We start from the raw sequence: 19,802 nt of genomic DNA, 5'->3' as shown, positions 1-19,802 counted from the left end.
CAACCTTTGTGTCGTCCGCAAACTTACTAATCAGACCAGCTACATTTTCCTCCAAATCATTTATATATACTACAAACAGCAAAGGTCCCAGCACTGATCCCTGCGGAACACCACTCGTCACATCCCTCCATTCAGAAAAACACCCATCCACTGATACCCTCTGTCTTCTGTGACTGAGCCAGTTCTGTATCCATCTTGCCAGCTCACCTCTGATCCCGTGTGACTTCACCTTTTGCACCAGTCTGCCCTGCGGGACCTTGTCAAAGGCTTTACTAAAGTCCATATAGACAACATCCACCGCCCTTCCCTCATCAATCATCTTCGTCACTTCCTCAAAAAACTCGATCAAATTAGTAAGACACGACCTCCCCTTCACAAAACCATGCTGTCTCTTGCTAATAAGTTTGTTTGTTTCCAAATGGGAGTAAATCCTATCCCGAAGAATCCTCTCTAATAGTTTCCCTACCACTGACGTAAGGCTCACCGGCCTATAATTTCCTGGATTATCCTTCCCACCCTTCTTAAACAAATAGAAGTTGTGCATCATCAGATTTCAATCACAGTACACAGTGTGTAGGAATGTGCTGTGTCGGCCAATTGCTTTACCCCATAGGCTGTATTTTAAGCATTGCTCCTGATCTCACGTCTAAGCTTGTTTGTTCACCTCCATATCACATGAGTCTGCACTTGGCCCATAATTTGCTAGCAAAATAACAGTGAAGCTCATAGCACTTGCCATTATTTATATGCAAATGTTACAGCAGCTTCAGGTGGCGTGGATGCTGGGCCAGACGTGGAAATCCAAACGTTGCTGTCGGAGATGCACTGCTTCCCTGTTAGCTTTGAGAAAATGGCATCTTGCTGTCTGCCTCACCATTGAAAAGCATTAAATGGCATGAAGACGTTCTATTAGCAAGGTAAATATGAAATAAACTCACCACAGAATGTTAAGTCTTTCCCATTTTAGTCTAAGTACCTTGTTAGCCATAAGATAAGTGTTAATTACAGCCAATCTTTGACACTGAAAATTGATTGTTACAAGTGTGGACTCTCATTCTTTCAGGTTTTATTTGTTGGAGATAATAAAAAAATTTTTTTTTACTTTTCCTTTTTATCGCTTTTCTCTCACTCTCTTAATCGAAACATTTTCCCCTTCATTCAGCTTTTGACATGCAATTGCATGGTTTATACTCTAAGATGATGATGATGCTATTAGTACAATAGTTTTAACTATGGTATTATTTTTCCCACTTTATCTTTGGCACCAAGACTCAATCCAGGAAATCCAAAATTCAGATTAGACTTTGCTTCTAGACCTCTAAATTGTATAGAAGCCAAAGCTGTACTTCAGAGGCTCCTGTATAATCAAAACATTTAAAGATGAAACTATTGCGTTATGAACTACTAAACCAGATGGTGTGACTAACTGTGGAAGTTATTTTTTTCACAATGCAGACTGATCTCTGATGACATTATCAAATAGCAACATTAAATAACATTATCACATCATTGGTTCAACAGGCATTCAAACCTCACTACATATTTGAATGAGACCAGATGGTTTCCGTAGTAAAGAGATTGGTGAAAGATCATTGCCACCTGTTGACTTGTCTGGGAAGATCTTTGATCAGATATTTTTGGTGAGAAATGTTAGTGGAACTCTTTCCCATTTCCCAAAAATCAGCATCAAGTATACTCAGAACAGGCTTAATACAATTCAATGCAGAATAAAGCTTTCTTTACTGCACCTCAACAAAATGGCTTAACGCTAGTTTCAGGATTTTTAAAATTTGTTCTTGGGATGTGAGCATTGCTGGCAAGGCCAACATTTATTATCCATTCCTATTTGGCCTTGAGCAGGTAGTGGTCAGCTACCTGCAACTAAGCAGCTCATTAGACCATTTCAGACAGCAGGTAACTGTCAACCATCAGTATGGATCTGGAGTCACATCTAAGCCAGACCAAGTCAGGTTGGAAGATTTCCTCTGCTAATGCGAACCAGATGGGCTTTTATAACAATCCAATGGCTTCAATGTCATTATTAATGAAATTAGCTTTTAATTCCAGATATATTAGTTAATTGAATATCAATTCCCCCAGCTGTTATGGTGGGATTTGAACTCCTGCCTCCAGAACATTAGCCCTAGCCTCTGGGCTGCTAATCCAGTAATATTGTCACTATGCTATCACCCCCATACACATGATTAATGTTTTCCATTTGCTAGACCAGCCATTCTACAGTCTCTATGAGTAGATTTTCAATTTAATGTCAATTAATTCCAAATTAAACCAGTTTTGTACTATGTCTGGATGGCTTTAAACCCTCAGAGGTGAAAGGTTCCTGTGTTGTTTCGTCTCCCCTACCCTCCTCTCCTGAAGGTGTTGACTGCACTTCTATTAGGGCTATAGTAGGTTGATTGCAATACTGTCATCTCGGTTGAGATGTGCTAATTCGTTAGACATTGGTGATGGAAGCAGGGACCTTTCTAATAAATATGGTTCTATTTCTCACGACCTTAAACCTCATAGCCCCTAACTGAGCTCCATGCATTTGTATAAGGGCTGCAGTGATAGTCACTTTGTACTGAATGCCAGCTTTCTAAATTGGGAGCCTTTAGAATTTGTGATGCTGAAAATGGCAGTATTGCTTCTACAGCTAACGTATTGATAAATCAATATAAAGGACCAAGGCCTTTATTTGCCTTTATTCCCTTCAAGGATGATACAGTAAATAAGAAGGTAAATTAAAGCAATGATTAACTAAAACCAAGCTTGGGTTTTACAAGCTTGTGATTGTAGAAAGAAAGCAAGGGTAAGAGTTGTAAAGCGTTCCATTGTTTTGAGGTTCTAGGAAAAAATAAGAATGAAATATTGCCCATGGGGTTTGATTTCAACACAGTGAAAATAGAACAGTGGGTGAACTTACAAGACGGTGAATTGGAAATTTATAAGGAAGAAGAGAGGGAAGTTCAGAGGGGTGTTGCCATAAAATAAGGAAAAAGAGAATGTTTCTTATGTAAAACCCTATCCTGGAGAGAGAAAAAGAAATGGAAATATGGAGGTAAAAAGGGAATTGCCTGTAGATGTCTGATTTTTATAGACAGTAAAGAATTATTGGAAGGAAAAAAGTTCTTTCAGTGGAAAAGATAAACCAATCTCCTTGGATTTAGCATTAGCAGTGGAGGAGATGAGAGCCGCATTGTCTAATTGTTGCTTTCAACTTCACCTGACCTGATTCAACCTAATTTAATGGTTTCTTTTTAAAAGGTCACAGTGACTGAGGCAGATGTGCCATCAGCATGGAAAATTCAACAGGGCACACTGTCAATTAAATGGGAAATTTGAATCAATTGTATCTTTTCTGCATCGTTGATTCAGACTGTTTTACTTGTAATGTTAACAGGTTGAATACACTGATAGAGAGAGTCAAAGTACAAGTTTATATTACAGTTTGGCCAAATTGTATAAATGAGTAGAAGGATAGTTATGGCATCCTTATCACATTTATAGCACATGATTCCCTATGGGTATGCGGACTACATTAGTCTTCTGGAAAATGTGACTGTTGAGCTGAGTGTACAATTGTGTTGATTTGTATTTTGAGAAGGATATCAAAGTATTCCTCCTGTTCCTTGACAGATTTATTGTCAATTCAAAGAAGTATCAAGAACTTTGCCAAACAAATAAAATAGTTAACTGAAAGATCCGATAAGCAGAAAAAAGAACTGGCAACACAAAGGAATTTTTGGGTTTTATAATTCTTGTGAAATCCTACAGAAAATGACAACCTGAGCACTAACATGGAATGAGTTCAAATTGAAGATTTCTCAATTGCATTCCCTATAAAGGATAATAATCTTTGTTAAAAAGTGAGTGGGATAAGTGCCAGAAAAGTATTTTCTTTACATCTGTTGTCTGTTTATAAACAAACAAGATTTGTCATGAAGATGATGCTCGTTTACTTCTAGCAACCATTTAAATCTGTTGTGAGAAGTTAGGTTTCATTATAGCCCTTCAGGCCAAAAGGGCAGTGCTTTAATTAATGAGGTATTTAGGGAGTAATAACCAGATTAGTGTCTGTCTGTGTGTGACTGCTTCTGCAGAGCTTCCATCTCCAACAGGTCTCATGAACATCACACACTTTCTGTCCCTGTCTCCTGTTTAGATCTAAGGCGGGATTTGCTAAAACCTGCTGTCATGTGCGGAAATCTCCTCAAGTCAGCAGCTCAGCTGTTTTCTGTAATCGTGATCGCCAACTGTTGCAATCTGTACTCAACAAGTTGAAAACCTCATAAATATATACAAAGTAAAATATGGGACTGACAGGAGCAAGTAGAAATACAGTTATGTTTATATGAAGCCAACCATAGGTTGCCTAACAACAGTAAGGAGATATGATGCCAGCAATAGAACACTCTGTACTAGCCACTGCATTAGTAAATTTAGACAACTGTAAGGAGTAACAGAAGGGAAGGAATTCACAAATATGATGTATGTCAGAGACACTAAAACAAATCAATGCAAGCAGCATGGTAAGGGTGATACCATAGCAGCAAGGAATATTGAAGGATACACTATTGCAACTTGCTGATTGTTTTTCTGCTTATTTTCCATTATTATTTCATATAACTGTTCTCATACAGTGTAAGCACTTCTGCTGGAACAGCAAGTGAATGAACAATGAACAACTGAAGCATCAACAGCGTGTTCTAATGTCTATTGCCAGTGGCATTTATTTATGCTGGAGTGTTTCTCACCTACTCCCAGAAACCCAGTTGCAAACTGGAAAAATATTTTAACAAGTCAGTGTCAGAAAACACTTGGGATACAGCCCAGTGGCCACAGTCCTCAAAGAAGCTTTGTTCGAAATGTAATTTCCTTCACATCAATTCAGTTACTTGAACGTGGCACTATAATTCTAGTGCTAGTTATTTTTGCAAATATGTTTAAATTCTGTTCTGCTATGCCTTGAGGAATTTTGCAGTATACACAATATTTCAAGGCATTTTCTGCTGTGCTCTACTGTTAGATGTGTATCATATTTTACATTTCTAAAAATGTTAAATATACATTTCATTACCCACCTGCTCATTTCTTTTGGTTGGGATGTATCGTAATGGGAGGGAGAGTAAAGACAAAAATAAAATGGGAATAATAACATATTCTATCAGCATGCCTGAAGTTTCCTGACCTTAGCTGTGTACTTGGACCTAAACCTCACCATCCACCCTGAAAAAATAGGCTGTTGTGATTATCAGTGGTTTGATACTAATGCACAATGTCAGTTCGTTGTTTATAGACTCAGTTCTCACAGAAAACAGATTTATCTGAATCTACTGATGATGTTATCAACTGGCATAGGCTTCTTCATTTAATCTTTCCCTAGCATAAATGCTGAATATCAGCATTCCAACCCCAACCATTTGCCAGCTAGCCCAAAATGACAAATGTTTGAAATGAAACTCTTTTTACAACACGCCTTTTTATAATCTGACAATAATTGAGATACACGTAAAGCCTGGACTGGAAGCGACTAAACTGGACTGGTTCAGAACAGTGAAGATAACTCCATGAAGGATGAAGTAAATTAAGTCAATTCCTTTAAGCATTTTATAAATTCTTTAGAAAAATGAATGTTTAAATTCCTTTAAGGTAAAGAGTGATCATCTGTAGTAAGATTTGAGGCAGGCAAAATAAAAAAAGAATTGCCTTCAATAAGGACATCATATGGGCTTTTATATATTTACCCAAATACTTAAGTTTAACTCCTACCCACAAGTTACCAAGAAGGCAAATGTGGTAATTACCAAAAAGGATCGAGGCAATGTGACAGAATGGTGCAGCATATTGCAACTCCAAAGGATTGTACCACAGAGTGATGAGACATGGGTTGATGCCCACTATCCAACATGACACCAAGCTGGGATTACAATTATGCTGTTATCTTACATGCTGAGCTTCCCCACAGTGGAGGCAAAAACTGGAGGGTCACTTAACAACAGGCATCTCTTATGTATCTTCTCCCTGCTGGATCAAGTGGCACAGGTGGAGATCTATGACAGGCTAGTTTGCTACCATTTTCGTTGTAGTTAATGCATGGATCATGCTGAAAATGTGGCTTGATTTTCTTTTTACAAAATACCTTATTTCCATTTTTTGAACCTTACAAGGAACTATTGTTCATGATGTTTTCAACACTGACATCCATGTGTGTTTTCCTGTTTACAGAAACAGTTTTAAAATCATAGATGCAAGAGAAAGTTTCCCAATTTTTTTAAAAAATGAGGTAACTCCCAATCTCAAAAAATCATACAATTCGTTGTATGGGAATTCCAAGTGCAGAAACATGTCTGTACTGAACAGTGCATTGAATCCACTGCCAAACCCACTCAATTTTTCAAAACTTTTTTTTGCCTTTTAATAGGTCCATATATGCCACCTCTGACTGCCCAGTCAAGAGTCAGGTAACCCACTCCCTTATCTCTGCCAATGCTGTTTTCTAAAGAGTTGTTAAGAAGTACACTGATATTCAATGATTTTTCTTCTTCCCTCTGCATAAGAACTTAGCTTCACTAAATATTTCCTCCAACAGCTGACAGTCTGGTGAGGAATAAAACTGGTTGTATGAGAAAACTGACAGGGACAAACTTGCAAAGCACCACTCCAAGGTGCAAGTAATTATTGCACCAATATATTAAGCCCAACTGCTTCAAAAAGTGATTTTTACAACATAAAAGGCAATGCTTGGTTTATGTATAAGAGGATATATACATGAGATCTGTATGAGATTAGTTATTATATGGGAGTGCGACTGCACAGTACTCAGCTGAACTGTCAGACAGATGAATACTATATCCTCTAACACCAAACTATATCCTTTTTTCAAATGCCAGGTTGGTTTTCTGTGGCGGACACACAATACAGTGAGCTTACCCTGAGATATTTCTAAGTTACTCCTACAATTGCTGTGTTGGCACAAAGGGATTTGGATATGCACTGATGCTGACCTTGTGAAATGTGAATTGCTTTGTTGTCAGGTAGGGCCCAGACTCTGGACTGAAGCTGCATCTATACTAATACTGAAAGACCAGTACAAAGCAAAACTGCTCTGCAACAATGCTACGGTAATATTGTGAACACAATCATAAAGAGTTAAGCTATATGTAAATTTTTCTCGGATCTACATTTATTGCACCGAATAAGCATATACAACTCTACGTTTTTAACAATTTTTAATTGAGCAATGAGTACTACTGCCAATTCTATTATTTTCATTGAATGCTTTCAGGCGTATTGACCTTTGAAAGCCTGAAAATAACTGCTAAGGAATGCAAACTGGATTAATTATTAAAAGAAGCAAATAGCAGAATTAAAACTCTAAATCAATGGTGCTGAAAATTCTAGATCATTCTCACATAGGGTGCCAATCCTGGATTCAGACTTTTTATTGCAATAATATGTTGGGGTCAGATGTTTTCCACATTTGCTAAGTAAGCACTGAATGAGGTGATGTGATGATGGAGTATGTCTGCAATTCTGTGCATTAATTTGGCTATTTATTTTGTATTTCCTGCTCATTATTACAGGGGAAGTGCACAGTGGAGCATGCATATTTTCCAAAAGAGAGGCAGGTAACAGAGGTGTGCGCTCATCTGCCTTAGTTGTCAAAAACAGAGAAACACAGGCGTAAACTGCTGTGCATGTCACCCGTTTATTCCTTGCACCGGGGGAGTGTTGCATAGTGAGAGAGAAAAAAGGAATATGGCTCCTTAATGAAGAAGGAGACACAGAGTCTGTACTGAGAACACAAGAGGAGCAACTAGACATTTTATTTTGGTGCAATTTGAATTTTATTTAGAATAACCTGGAAAAATTAGATTCCTCGATCTAATTTTCTTAAAATTTTTATATGTGTATGAGAAAAGGTAGCTTGCCCCAATGAACCATTGTGCCATAGTTAAAGAGATAGTTTCAGTATTTTGATGCTTTCAATGGTGGTATCTCTGTGAACATGGTATGAAGAGACTTAAACTCAGCTCCAGAGAAAAAGAAACAGTAATTTCAAGAACATGTGTTCCTCTACTTGGAGCAGTCTGATTGGAGAATTTACCCGCAGCTTATATTGTGGAACTCTTTCATAACCTAGGCACACCAATACCAAAGCTAACACTTTTTTTTTTCGTTCTTGGGATGTGAGCATTGCTGGTAAGGCCAGCATTTATTGCCCATCCCTAATTGCCCTTGAGAAGGTGGCGTTGAGTCGCCTTCTTGAACCGTTGTAGTCCATGTGGTGTAGGCACACCCACTGTGCTGTTGGGGAGGAAGTTCCTGGATTTTGACCCAATGACAGTAAGGGAATGGTGATATAGTTCCAAGTCAGGATGGTGTGTGATTTGGAAAGGGTCCTGCAGGTGGTGGTGTTCCCATGCATCTGCTGCCCTTGTTCTGCTAGGTGAGAGACGTCACGGGTTTGGAAGATCCTGTCAAAAGAGCTTTGGCAAGTTTCTGCAGTGCATCTTGTGAATGCTACACCCTGCTGCCACTGCATGCCAGTGGTGGAGGGGTGAATATTTAAGGAAGTGAATGGGGTGCGAATCAAGAGGGCTGCTTTGTCCTGGATGGTTTTGAGCTTCTTGAGTATTGTTGGAACAGCACTCATCCAGGCAAGTGCAGAGTATTCCATCACACTCCTGACCTATGCCTTGTAGATGGTGGACAGGCTTTGGGAGTCAGGAGGTGAGTTACTCGCTGCAAACGTCCCAGCCTCTAAACTCCTCTTGTAGTCACAGTATTTATACGGCTGGTCCAGTTAAGCTTCTGGTCAATAGTAGCCTCCAGGATCTTGATGGTGGGGATTGAGCAATCGCAATGCCATTGAATTTCAAAGGGAGATGGTTAGATTCCCTCTTGTTAGAGATGGTCATTGCTTGACACTTGTGTCGCACATGTTACGTGCAACTTATCAGCCCAAGTCTGAATGTTATCCAGGATTTGCTGCATGCGGCCATGGACTGCTTCAGTGTCTGAGGAGTTTTGGATGGTACTTAACATTGTGTAATTATCAGCAAACAACCCTCTTCTGATCTTATGATGGAGGGAAGGTCATTGATGAAGCAGCTGTAGATATTTGGGCCTAGGACACTTCCATGAGGAGCTCCTACAGCGATGTCCTGGGGTTGGGAAGATTGGCCTCCAACAAGCATAACCATCTTCCTTTGTGCTAGGTATGACTCCAACCAGCAGAGTTTTCCCCCCGATTCTCATTGACTCCAGTTTTGCTAGGGCTCTTTGATGCCACACGGCCAAATGGTGCCTTGATGTCAAGGGCAGTCATTTCACCTCAGCTCTTTGGACCAAGACTGTAATGAGGTCAGGAGCTGAATGGCCCTGACAGAACCCAAACCGAGTATCACTGAGCAGGTCATTACTGAGTAAGTGCAGCTTGATAGTACTGTCAATGATACCTTCCATCACTTTGCTAATGATTGAGAGTAGACTAATAGGGTGGTATTTAGACGATACAAAAACTGGCCATGTGGTTGATAGTGAAGAAGAAAGCTGTAGACTGCAGGAAGATTTCAATGGACTAGTCAGGTGGGCAGAACAGTGGCAAATGGAGTTCAGTCCGTAGGAGTGTGAGGTAATGCATTTGGGGAAGGATAACAAGGCAAAGGAATATAATAAATGGTAGGATACTGATAAGTGTAGAGGAACAGAGGGACCTTGGACTGCATGTCCACAGATCCTTGAAGGTGGCTGGACAGGTAGATAAGGTGGTCAAGAAGACATATGGGATACTTACCTTTATTAGCTGAGGCATGGAATATAAGAGCTGGGAGGTTATGCTGGAAATGTGTAAAACACTAGTTAGGCCACAATTGGAGTATTGTGTGCAGTTCTGGTCACCGCACTATAGAAAAGATGTGATTTTACTGGAGAGGGTACAGAGGAGATTTACGAGGACGTTTCCAGGACTGGAGAATTTTAGTTATGTGGAAAGACTGGATAGGCTAGAGTTGTTTTCTTTGGAACAAAAAAGGCTGAGGGGAGTTATAATTGAAGTGTATAAAATAATGAGGGGTCTAGATAGAGTGGATAGGAAGGACCTATTCGCCTTGATTGAAAGGTCCATAACCAAGGGCATAGATTTAGACTAAGAGGTAGGAGGTTTAGAGGGGATTTGAGGGGATTTTTTTTCACCCAGGGGGTGGTGGGGTTCTGGAACTCATTGCCTGAAAAGGTAGTAGAGGCAGAATCCTTCATAACATTTAAAAAGTATTTGGATATATACTTGAAGTGAGGTAACCTACAAGGCTACGGATCAAAAGCTGGAAAGTGGGATTAGGCTGGAGGGCTACTTGTTGGCCAGCACGGACACAATGGGCTGAATGGCCTCCTTTTGTGCTGTAAATTTCTACGAGTCTATGATTGGTTGGATTGGATTTGTCCTGCTTTATGTGGACAGGACATACCTGGGCAGTTTTCCACATTGTTGGGTAGATGCCAGTGTTGTAGCATGTACTGGAACAGCTTGGCTAGGTGCACAGCTTGTTCTGGAGCATGTCTTCAGTACCACAGCTGGAATGTTGTCAGGGCCCATAGCCTTTGCTGTATTCAATGCCTTCAGCCATTTCTTAATATTATGTGGAGCGAATCAAATTGTCGGAAGACTGGCACCAATGATCGTGAGGACCTTGCGAGGAGACCGGGATGAATCCTCCGCTCGGCACTTCTGGCTGAAGATGATTGCAAAAGCTTCAGCCTTACCTTTTGCACTGACCTGCTGGGGATGTTTTTGGAGCCTCCTGCTCTTGTCAGTTGTTTAATTGTCCACCACCATTCACAACTGGATGTGGCAGGACTGCAGAGCTTTGATCTGATCTGTTGGCTGTGGGATCGCTTAGCTCTCTCTGTAGCATGCTGCTTCTGCTGTTTAGCATACACATAGTCCTGTGTTGTAGTTTCACCAGGTTGACACCTCATTTTTAGGTATGCCTGGTGCTGCTCCTGGCATGCTCTCCTACATTCCTCATTGAACCAGGGCTTTATCCCCTGCCTTGATGGAAAGGGTAGAGTGAGGGATACGCTGTGCCATGAGTTTACATATTGTGGTTGAATGCAATTCTGCTGCTTTGCCCACAGTGCCGCATGGATGCTCAGTTTTGAGCTGCTAGATCTGTTATGAGTCTATCCCTTTTAGCAGAATGGTAGTGCCACACAATAAAATGGAGAGGGTTCTCATATGAACATACAGACCTATGAATTAGAAGCAGGAATAGGCCACTCGGCCCCTCGAACCGGCTCCGCCATTCAACAAGATCATGGCTGATCTGATTGTAACATCAACTCCACATTCCCGTCTACCCCCAATAGACTTTCACCCCCTTGCTTATCAAGAATCTATTTACCTCTGCCTTAAAAATATTCAAAGACTCTGCTTCCACTGCCTTTTGAGGAAGAGAGTTCCAAAGACTCACGGCCGTCTGAGAAAAGAATTTCTCCACATCTCTGTCTTAAATGGGCGACCTCTTATTTTTAAACAGTGACCCCTAGTTCTAGGTTCTCCCACAAGGGGAAACATCCTTTTCACATCCTCCCTGTCGGGATGCCTCAGGATCTTATACGTTTCAATCAAGTCGCCTCTTACTCTTCTAAACTCCAGCGGATACAAGCCCAGTCTGTCCAACCTTTCCTCATAAGACAACCCACCCATTCCAGGTATTAGTCTAGTAAAACTTCTCTGAACTGCTTCCAATGCATTTGCGTCCTTCCTTAAATAAGGAGACCAATACTGTACACAGTATTCCGGATGTGGTCTCACCAATGCCCTATATAACTGTAGCATAAACTACCTACTTTTGTATTCAATTCCCCTCACAATAAACGATAACATTCTACCAGCTTTCCTAATTACTTGCTGTACCTGCATACTAACCTTTTGCAATTGATGCATTAGGACACCCAGATCCCTCTGCATCTCAGAGCTCTGCAATCTCTCACCATTTAGATAATATGCTTCTTTTTTATTCTTCCTGCCGAAATGGACAATTTTCCATTTTCCCACATTATACTCCATTTGCCAGATTTTTGTCCACTCACTTAACCTATCTATATCCCTTTGTAGCCTCCTTATGTCCTCTTCACAACTTACCTTCCTATCTATCTTTGTGTCATCAGCAAATTTAGCAACCATTCCTCCGTCCCTCCATCCAAGGCATTTATATAAATTGTAAAAAGCTGAGGTCCCAGCACTGATCTCTGTGGCACACCACTCGTTACATCTTGCCAACCAGAAAATGACTATTTATGCATACTTTTTGTTTCCTATTAGCCAGCCAATCTTCTATCCGTGCCAATATGTTACCCCCTACATCAAGAGTTTTTATTTTCTGCAATAACCTTTGATGTGGCACCTTATCAAATGCCTTCTGGAAATCTAAGTACAGCACATCCACTGGTTCCCCTTTATCCACAGCACATGTTGCTTCTTCAAATAACTCCAATAAATTGGTTAAACAAAACCATTTTGACTTTGCCTGATTACCTTGAATTTTTCTAAGTGCCCTGCTATAACGTCTTTAATAGTAGCTTTTAACATTTTTCCTATGATAGATGTTAAGCTAACTGGCCTGTAGTTTCCTGCTCTCTGTCTCCCTCCCTTTTTGAAGAAAAGAGTTACATTTGCTATTTTTCAATCTAGGGAACTTTGGAAAATTAAAACCAATGCATTAACTATCTTACCAGCCACTTTTTTTAAGACCCTGGAGTGAAGTCCATCAGGACTCGGGGATTTCTCTGGCCACAGCTCCAACAATTTGCTCAGTATCACTTGCCTGGTAATTGTAATTTTCCTGAGTTCCTTCCTCCCTTCCATTTCCTCATTTACAGCTATTTCTGGGATGTTACTTGTACCCTCCCTCTATAGTGATGCAAAATACCTGTTCAATTCATCTGCCATCACCTTATTTTCTCCTGTTAATTCCCCAGACTCACTTTCTATAGGACCAATGCTCACTTTGTTAACTCTTTTTTCATATATATATATATCTGTAGTAACTCTTACTATCTGTTTTTATATTTCTAGCTAGCTTTCTCTCGTACTCTAATTTTTCCCTCCTTATTGATCTGTTAGTCATTCTTTGCTGTTTTTTATATTCTGTCCAATTTTCTGACCTGCCACCCACCTTTGCACAATTATATGCTTTTTCTTTAAGTTCGATACTATCTTTAATTTTTTAGTTAACCAAGGATGGTGGGTCATCCCCTTGGAATTTTTCTTTCTCATTGGAATGTATCTATTCTGTGTATTCTTAAATATCCCCTTAAATATCTGCCACTGACTATCTATTGACCTATTCCTTAACCTAATTCGCCAGTTCACTTTTGCTAGCTCTGCTTTCATGCCTCATAATTGCCCTTATTTAAGTTTAAAATACTAGCCTTAAACATACTCTTCTCTCCTTCAAACTGAATGTAAAATTCAATCATATTATGATCGCTGCTGCCTAGGGGCACTTTCACTATAGGTTAATTAATCCTATCTCGTTGCACAATAAAAATAACCTGCAGTTAATTTTTTTTTTCATGAATTGTGGGCATCACTGGTAAGGGCCAGCATTTGTTGCCCATCCTTAATTGTTCTTGATAACTGAATGGCTTGCTGGGCCATTTCAGAGGGCAGTTAAGAGTCAATCACACACCTGTGGGTCTGGAGTCACATGTAGGACAGTCCAGGTAAGGACAGCAGACTTCCTTCCCCTAATTAGTGACATTAGTGAATCAGATTGTTTTTAAAATGACAATCAATGATAGTTTCATGGCACCATTACTGAACGTAGCTTTCAATTCCAGATTTTTAAAAATTAATTAATTGAATTTAAATTCCACCAATTACCAGGATGAGATTTGAACCTCAGCTCTTGATTACAGTTTAGCAACATTACCACTATGCCACCATCTCCCCTTTTCAGTATGATGGACTTTGTCCCCACCATAACTGTGCAGTGGTCATTTCTACCAATACTGTCATGCAACTGCAACAGGTAGGTTGGTGAGGACGAGGTCAAGTAGGTTTTCCCTTGTGTTGGTTCACTTACCACATGCCATAGGCCCAATCTACCAGATATGTTCTTCAGGACAGCTCCGCCAACAGTGGGACTACTGAGCCACTCTTGGTGATGGACGTTGAAGTCCCCACCCAAAGTAGAAAGGTAGCCTTTGCTACTCTCAGTGCTTCTTCGAAGTGGTTCAACATGGAGAAGTACTGATTCATCAGCTGAGGGAGACTGGTAGGTGATAATCAGTAGGAGGTTTCCTCACCTGTGTTTGATCTGATGCCATGAGACGTCATGGTGTCCGGAGTCAATGGTGCGTACTCCCAGGGCTACTCACTCCTGACTGTATATCACTGTGCCACCACCTCTGGTGGGTCTGTCCTCCCATACCCAGGGATGGTGATGGAGGAATCTGGGACATTAAGGTATGATTCAGTGAGTATGACTATGTCAGGCTGTTGCTTGACACTCTGTGGGACAGCTCTCCCATGCTGTTTGTGCGGAGGACTGGGCAGAGTGTTCAGTCCAGCTTTATTCTCATTCACCTTTTCTGTGGTGGTTTGATACAACTGAATGGCTGACTGGACCATTTCAGAGTCAACCACATTACTGTGGGTCTAAAGTCACATATAAGCTAGACCAGGTAAGGAAGGCAGATTTCCTCCCCTGGTGAACCAGAATTTTTATTTTTGAAACAGTCCAGCAGTATCATGATCATTATTAATGAAACTAGCATTTTATTCCCAATTTATTAATTGAATTTAAATACCGTCAATTACTTTGGTGGGATTTAAACTCATGTCTCCAAAGCATTAGTCCAGGCCTCCTAATTACTAGTCCAGTAACATTACCACTATGCTACTCTTCCCACAGCACAGTACTGGAAGAGAGGCACACATTTTGCCTCATGGATGTGGATAGGAGGTTGAGTGATTTGTTAAGTCATTCAAAACGCGAGACTGAATTCCTGCCTGTAATCCTCTATACTATCCATTTTTTACATTACAAGGATGTTTTAACTTCTTTGCTACCATTTTGCAAAATGATGCAGGAAAGTCAGAGACCATCAGATTCTTTCAGCTGATGAATTGCAGATGAATTCACCATGAAATGGGAGTTGCCCTCATTTCATTTTTTTCACCACAGTTCAACTGTTCTATAATTTTACTATGTTTTCTCCCATTGTGTTTGATGTTATTCACACCCAACTCACTATTTCCTGACTAACAGGACAGGTAGGTGGCATGCTCTGGAATCACTACCACAGTGAGTGTATTTACTGTGTTTTATTCCTCTACTAGGAGATTGTGTTATTGTGTGAGACAGGTTTGATGGACCAGCTCATTTTTTCCCTATCCACCATTTTTGTACCTTCATATGTATCTTTGGCATGGGCACAGTAGCATGGAGGTTATATTAGTGGGTTAGGAATCTGGAGACAGGAGCTCAAATCCCACCGAAATAGCTAGGGAATTTGAATGTAATTAAATTTGGGATTTTAAAAAAAGAAAGCTGGCCTCAATAATGGTGACCATAAAACCACTGGATTGTTAGAAAATCCCATCTGGCTCATTGATGCCCTTGAGAGAAAGAAATCTACCATCTTTAACTGGACTGGCTTACATGTGACTCCAGAGCCACAGCAATCTGGTTGACTTTCAACTGCCCGCTGGAATGGCCAAGCAAGCCAATCAGTTGCATTCAAGGAGGCTCACCACAACCTTCTCAAAGGCAATTAGGGTTAGACAATGAATGTTGGCCTTGTCAGCAAATGCCCACATCCCATTAATGAATATAAAAAAAAGTCCAAGTGCATTTTTTATCTGGATATTCACAACTTATGAGCTATTTCTTCACATCCAGACAATCACATCCTATAATCAAATGTACTGCTTACGACCACTGGCTAAGTCCTTGGGAACATCTGACACTAAAAATGGGCAAATTTGAGGACTTCCTGAGTGTTACCGCTTACTTTATTTTTTTCTATTAAACTAAAATAATAATTTCCACTTTAGCTTTTAGAGTTTCAAGTGGCTAGGGGTGAAAATAAGGCTGTGTAATTTCTAGTTGTACGTTTTGCACAAAAAGTCTGGTTAGATAATGCTAAAAAGAAAGCATAACTACTTTCAGCTGATATCCCACCAACTCCCACGGTATGAGGGCTGATAAATTTCTGTCCGCCTGCTTCAAAAGAAGTGGGTTTATGCACCAGGGTTTCCACAGCTTAAATATTCCAGTTTAGTCTGCTAGTCTCCGGTTCCAATGAGGTAATGCCAATCTTCTTGGGTACTTTGAGGGTAATAATATATGATGGGTGTAATAGTTTAAACCAAATGGTATGTTTTATGACTGCAGAAAAAAACAAATAGATGTTACATTCCAAGAAGCTATTGTTGACTAATTCCTGGTGTCTCATACAAATATTGTAGTTTTAGTATTTTCGTAGAACCATAGAACAATACGGCACAGAAGGTGGCCATTCAGCCCATCAAGTCTGCACCAGCGCTTTTGAAGAATCATACAGATTGTCCCACTCGCCCTGATGAAGGATTAGTTACATGGATTGACTGGAGAAGCTGGTGTTGTTTTCCTTAGAGCAGGGAAGCCAAAGAGAAGATTTGATAGAAGTGTTTAAAATCAGGGTTTAGATAGAGTAAATAAAGATAAACTGTTTCCAATGGCTGAAGGGTTGATAACCGGAGGGCAACACAGAAGTAACTGCGTAGATGTCGGCACAATACACAGTGTTGAAGATTTCAGACAAGAGCATATTAAAAAAAAGATTTAATGTGATTGGCAAAAGCCAGAGGTGACTTGAGGAAATTTTATTTTTACTTACCGTGTGGTTAGGAGTTGCAATGCATTACCTGTTAGCCTGATGGATGCAGATTCTATAGCATATAAAGAACATATATATAGAATATATGTTCTTTTGTTTCTTTGTATGTTTTTTTGACAATGTTGCTTTGGAACTGGCTGTGAGTAAAACTGATATATAGAGTTTAGAGGCAAAACAGCATCACCTAGTGTTGGGAGTCTTGCAAGATAATTGTATTCTCAATTTAACAGCATTTCTAAGCGCAACTGCACTCAGTTTCAAAAGCATTTCTAGGTGTTGCCTAGGTGTGAGAACATTGTAACACAGAAAGCAAGTTTGACAAACAGGTATGCACAATTAACTCAAACCTTTTCATGTATTCTCAAGATAAGGATATAAATTCCATGATTTACAAGTTTCTAAGGGAAATTTTTAAATGTAATTTTAAAATGGGGTTATAATTGTATTGCTGGAATTACATGTAGCCAAGCATGGACTAATTTCTCAAATGTTTCTGTAATTATTACCATCAATACCAATTGTTCAATACATATCAGTATCACAGTTGTGCAAGAAGGGAGGATGCTGTCTGTATGAATCATGAAGACCATTAAATCATCTTCCAGCATATTTACAACAACAATAATTCAAGAAAACAGGAAGATATACATTTATGTGGTGCCTTTCACAACCTCTGAATGTCCCAAAGCACTTTGCAGCCAATAAAGTACTTTTTTGAAGTGCAATCACTGTTTTGGGAAATGTGGCATCCAATTTGCACGCAGCAAGCTCCTACAATGTGATAAATGACCAAACAATCTGTTTTAGTCATGTAGTTTGAGGAGTGAATATTGGCCAGGACACCAGGGAGAACTCCCTTACTCTTTTTCAAATAGATCTTTGAAATCTTTTATGTCCACCCTACAGAGCAGACAGGGTAATAAAAGCAAAATACTACGGATGCTGGAAATCTGAAATAAAAACAAGAAATGCTGGATTCACTCAGCAGGTCTGGCAGTATCTGTGAAAAGAGAAGCAGAGTTAACGTTTCGGGTCAGTGACCCTTCTTCGGAAGAAGACGTTAACTCTGCTTCTCTTTTCACAGATGCTGCCAGACCTGCTGAGTGGTTCCAGCATTTCTTGTTTTTATTTTATATTAGAGCAGACAGGGTCTTGGGTTAACAACTCATCTGGAGGACAACACCTCAGACAGTGCAGCATTCCCTCTGTACTGCATTGGAGTACCAAACAAGATTTTTGTGCTCAACTCTCTAAAGTGGGACTTGAGAATGCAGCCAATAAAGCACAACTGGCATTATATTTGCAATTATATAGCACCTTTAACGTAGAAAAGCATCCTGAGAGACAAAACTAATCCGGCAGAAATAGACATGGAGCCAAAGAAAAAACTATTAGGATGAGTGACCAAAAGCTTGAGGTGAGTTTTAAGGAGGATCTTAAAGGAGCAGAGGGGGACAGAGAAGTTTACGGAAGGACTTCCGGAGAAAGGGTGAAGACAGCTGAAGGCATGATTGCCAAAGATGAGGTGGACAGAGAGGAACTGCAAAAGAAGCCTGAATCAGGAGAGCATAGATTTCTGAGGGATGGGTTGTGTAGGACTGGAGGAAGCCCGGTAATGGGAATGATGATCATAAGATCATAAGATCATAAGAAGTAGGAGCAGGAGTAGGCTGTCCGGCCCCTCGAGCCTGCTCCGCCATTCAATAAGATCATGGCTGATCTTTTCTTGGACTCAGATCCACTTACCCGCGTTCTCACCGTATCCCTTAATTCCTTTATTATTCAAAAAGATATCTACCTTAGCTTTAAAAACGTTTACTGAAGAAGTGTCAACTACTTCACTGGGCAAGGAATTCCATAGATTAACAACCCTCTGGGTGAAGAAGTTCCTTCTCAATTCAGTCCTAAATCTGCTCCCTCTAATCTTGAGGCTATGCCCTCTTGTCCTAGCTTCACCTGCCAGTGGAAACATACTCTCCACTTGTATCTTATCTATTCCCTTCATGATTTTATATGTTTCTATAAGATCCCCCCTCATTCTTCTGAATTCCAATGAATATAATTCCAATCTACTCAGTCTCTCCTCATAAGCCAACCCCCTCAACTCCGGAATTAACCTAGTGAACCTCCTCTGCACCCTCTCCAGTGCCAGTACATCCTTTCTCAAGTAAGGAGACCAAAACTGCACACAGTACTCCAGGTGCAGCCTCACCAGTACCTTATACAGCTGCAACATAACCTCTCTGCTTTTAAACTCAATCCCTTTAGCAATGAAGGACAAAATTCCATTTGCCTTCCTAATTACTTGCTGTACCTGCAGACCAACCTTCTGCGATTCATGCACAAGGACACCCAGGTCCCTCTGCATAGCAGCATGTTGCAACTTTTTACCATTCAAGTAATAATCCTTTTCACTGTTACTCCTACCGAAATGAATGACTTCACATTTATTAACACTGTATTCCATCTGCCAGTCCTTTGCCCACTCACTCAATGTATCTATGCTCCTCTGCAAAGTTTCACAGTCATCTGCACACTTTGCTCTGCCACTCATCTTAGTGTCATGTGCAAACTTTGACACCCTACAAGTGGTCCCCAACTCCAAATCATCTATATAAATTGTAAATAATTGCGGACCCAACACCGATCCCTGAGGCACACCACTAGTGACTGATTGCCAACCAGAATAGCACTCATTTATCCCCACTCTCTGCTTCCTGTCAGTCAACCAATCCTCTATCCATGCTAATACATTACCCCTAACGCCATGCATCCTTATTTTATACAGCAGCCTCTTGTGCGGCACCTTGTCGAAGGCTTTTTGGAAATCTAGGTACACCACATCCACTGGGTCCCCATTGTCCACCTTGCTCGTAATGTCATCATAGAATTCCAAAAGATTTGTC

General features: G+C 40.3%; 1 protein-coding gene across 3 annotated transcripts in view; it reads right to left on the bottom strand.

Moving 5' to 3' along the window:
• The window catches only part of cryabb (crystallin, alpha B, b), a 44,363-nt gene that overhangs the window by 20,326 nt on the left and 4,235 nt on the right, over positions 1-19,802 (bottom strand). The window contains exon 2 of one of the 3 annotated variants that reach the window (XM_068053977.1): positions 14,320-14,466. The exons of the other annotated variants lie outside the window; for them this stretch is intronic. Coding sequence (XP_067910078.1) covers positions 14,320-14,340 — 21 coding nt within the window. The 5' untranslated portion in view covers positions 14,341-14,466. The remainder of the gene's footprint in view (positions 1-14,319; positions 14,467-19,802) is intronic. 3 annotated transcript variants of the gene reach the window in all.

The sequence above is a fragment of the Heterodontus francisci genome, chromosome 22, assembly GCF_036365525.1.
Source record: "Heterodontus francisci isolate sHetFra1 chromosome 22, sHetFra1.hap1, whole genome shotgun sequence".
Classification (NCBI taxonomy): Eukaryota; Metazoa; Chordata; class Chondrichthyes; order Heterodontiformes; family Heterodontidae; genus Heterodontus; species Heterodontus francisci.
This window is presented reverse-complemented; position numbering and strand designations above follow the sequence as displayed.